This window comes from Egretta garzetta, unplaced genomic scaffold (genome assembly GCF_000687185.1).
Source record: "Egretta garzetta isolate BGI_Z169 unplaced genomic scaffold, ASM68718v1 scaffold332, whole genome shotgun sequence".
Lineage (NCBI taxonomy): Eukaryota > Metazoa > Chordata > Aves > Pelecaniformes > Ardeidae > Egretta > Egretta garzetta.
In genome coordinates, this window is record NW_009258879.1 from 808,440 (window position 1) to 810,129 (window position 1,690).

A 1,690-nucleotide genomic window follows, 5' to 3' on the forward strand; every position below is an offset into this window, starting at 1 on the left:
CGTCGCCCGCGGGCTCAGGGAGGGAAGAAATCGGAGAGGCTCCTTCTGCCGGCCGCCGAGGCTCGGGTGCAGCGTGCCAGATGGGGTTTGGGAGGGAGGGGGGGACAGCCCGAAGGCCTGGGTTGGACCTTGCGAAGCTGCCATTGCATTTGAGCGTTCATGGCCTCCGAAAGATGCTTACCTCTAACTGAACTTATCCTTGCTTAATCTTTTCTTTTTTTCCCCGCTCTGCTGCTTTTTTGTGTTCTCAGAGGAAGGAGGAATGCGCGAACAAGAAATCAGGTATTTACTGGAGGCCTGCCTACGAGACAGAGTAAATTAATAACCAGAGAGATGCAACTGTACTCTGCTGGAATGAACCACCAAAGCGAGCCCCTAAGGAAAACAACCATCCACTCAGGCAGTCAGGCACGGCTCGTGGTCCCCCGTGAGCTCCTTCCACGAGGGGCCTGGAGGGAAACGGCTTTGAAAGAAAAGCCAAAACTCATCCCAGGTTCAGATGCAGGCAGTCCGTTTCACACACTGTGGTGGTTTGGGTTTTTTTTTTTTTCTTGGCATCTGCTGACAATGGCTCTTCCTTTAGGTGGAAATATTGTTGTAAGCTCTGTTACTGGAGGCTTACTTCATCAGACAGGTATAGCACAAGTCTTGTTTCTGCTCAGCATTGCACCTCTGAAAGGGAATAGCTGTGGTCCCGTTGCATCAGTCCCCTGTCTCGAGCAGATAGCGAGCAGCAGCCCGTCACGCACTTCAGTGGAAGTTTTTTTGTGCATAATCGACCGCACATCGTGTACTCAGCACTTTTTGATGGCTTGATGTGTGTAACGCCTCCTTTTCTTGCCTGTCCTCTTACTAAACTCCATGGCACTGATTTTCAAATCTCCGGTTTTGCAATCTTTAATGCATTTCCCGTGCTGTGTTACCAATAACCCAGTAATTTCTTGCTTCTTCCTTTCCTTTTGTGAAGGACTCGGGACAGGCTATTCCGCTCGTAGTCGAAAGCTGCATTCGTTACATCAATTTGTACGGTAAGTTGATTGAGCAGAGCCAGCAGGAACTTCCTGCAGAGGAAACGAAGTCCTGGTCGTCGGCAGTGAAATGCAGCAGAGGTGCCCGCCGCCCCTGCTGCATGGCTCAGGTCAGAGCTGCAGTGGCACGGACCGTGATGCTGGCAAATATTTGGGTCTGGTTAGCACTGACTGAGGGGAAATTGTTCGCTCAGGCCCCAGGCCAACGGGAGCCCTTCCAGTGCTTTGATCTGGGGGGGCCTTGACTGGAGAATGTGAGCAGAAATGAATCGTAGCGGGGTGTCGTGTGTCCCCCCGAGCCCCTCTCACCAGGTGCCGTGGCTCCTGGTTTCTGCTGCTCTTTAGCAGCAAGCACTGTGCAACGGTTCTGCGAACCTTTGCTAAAACGCCGTTCCTTTGCAGGCCTCCAGCAGCAGGGCATTTTCAGAGTTCCTGGCTCCCAGGTGGAAGTCAACGACATCAAGAATTCGTTTGAGCGAGGTGCGTTGGCGGCTGTGGCTGGGACGCCGTCCCCGCGCAGAGGTCGTTGGTGGGAGTTCCCGCGCGCTGGGCGCATTAGACATCGTGCAAAGCCTGTGCTAGAGGCCGTTCTGCTACGGGACGCGAGGGGGTTTTCTCCCTTTCTGGGTATCTCAGTATTGTATCTTCGGCAGGGCGCAAGG

At 53.6% G+C, this 1,690-nt stretch overlaps 1 protein-coding gene across 1 annotated transcript in view; it reads left to right on the forward strand.

The window, feature by feature from the left end:
- SRGAP3 (SLIT-ROBO Rho GTPase activating protein 3) overlaps positions 1-1,690 on the forward strand; it is a 96,287-nt gene that overhangs the window by 55,371 nt on the left and 39,226 nt on the right. Inside the window, exon 15 of the mRNA XM_035889464.1 lies at positions 1,431-1,508. Coding sequence (XP_035745357.1) covers positions 1,431-1,508 — 78 coding nt within the window. The remainder of the gene's footprint in view (positions 1-1,430; positions 1,509-1,690) is intronic.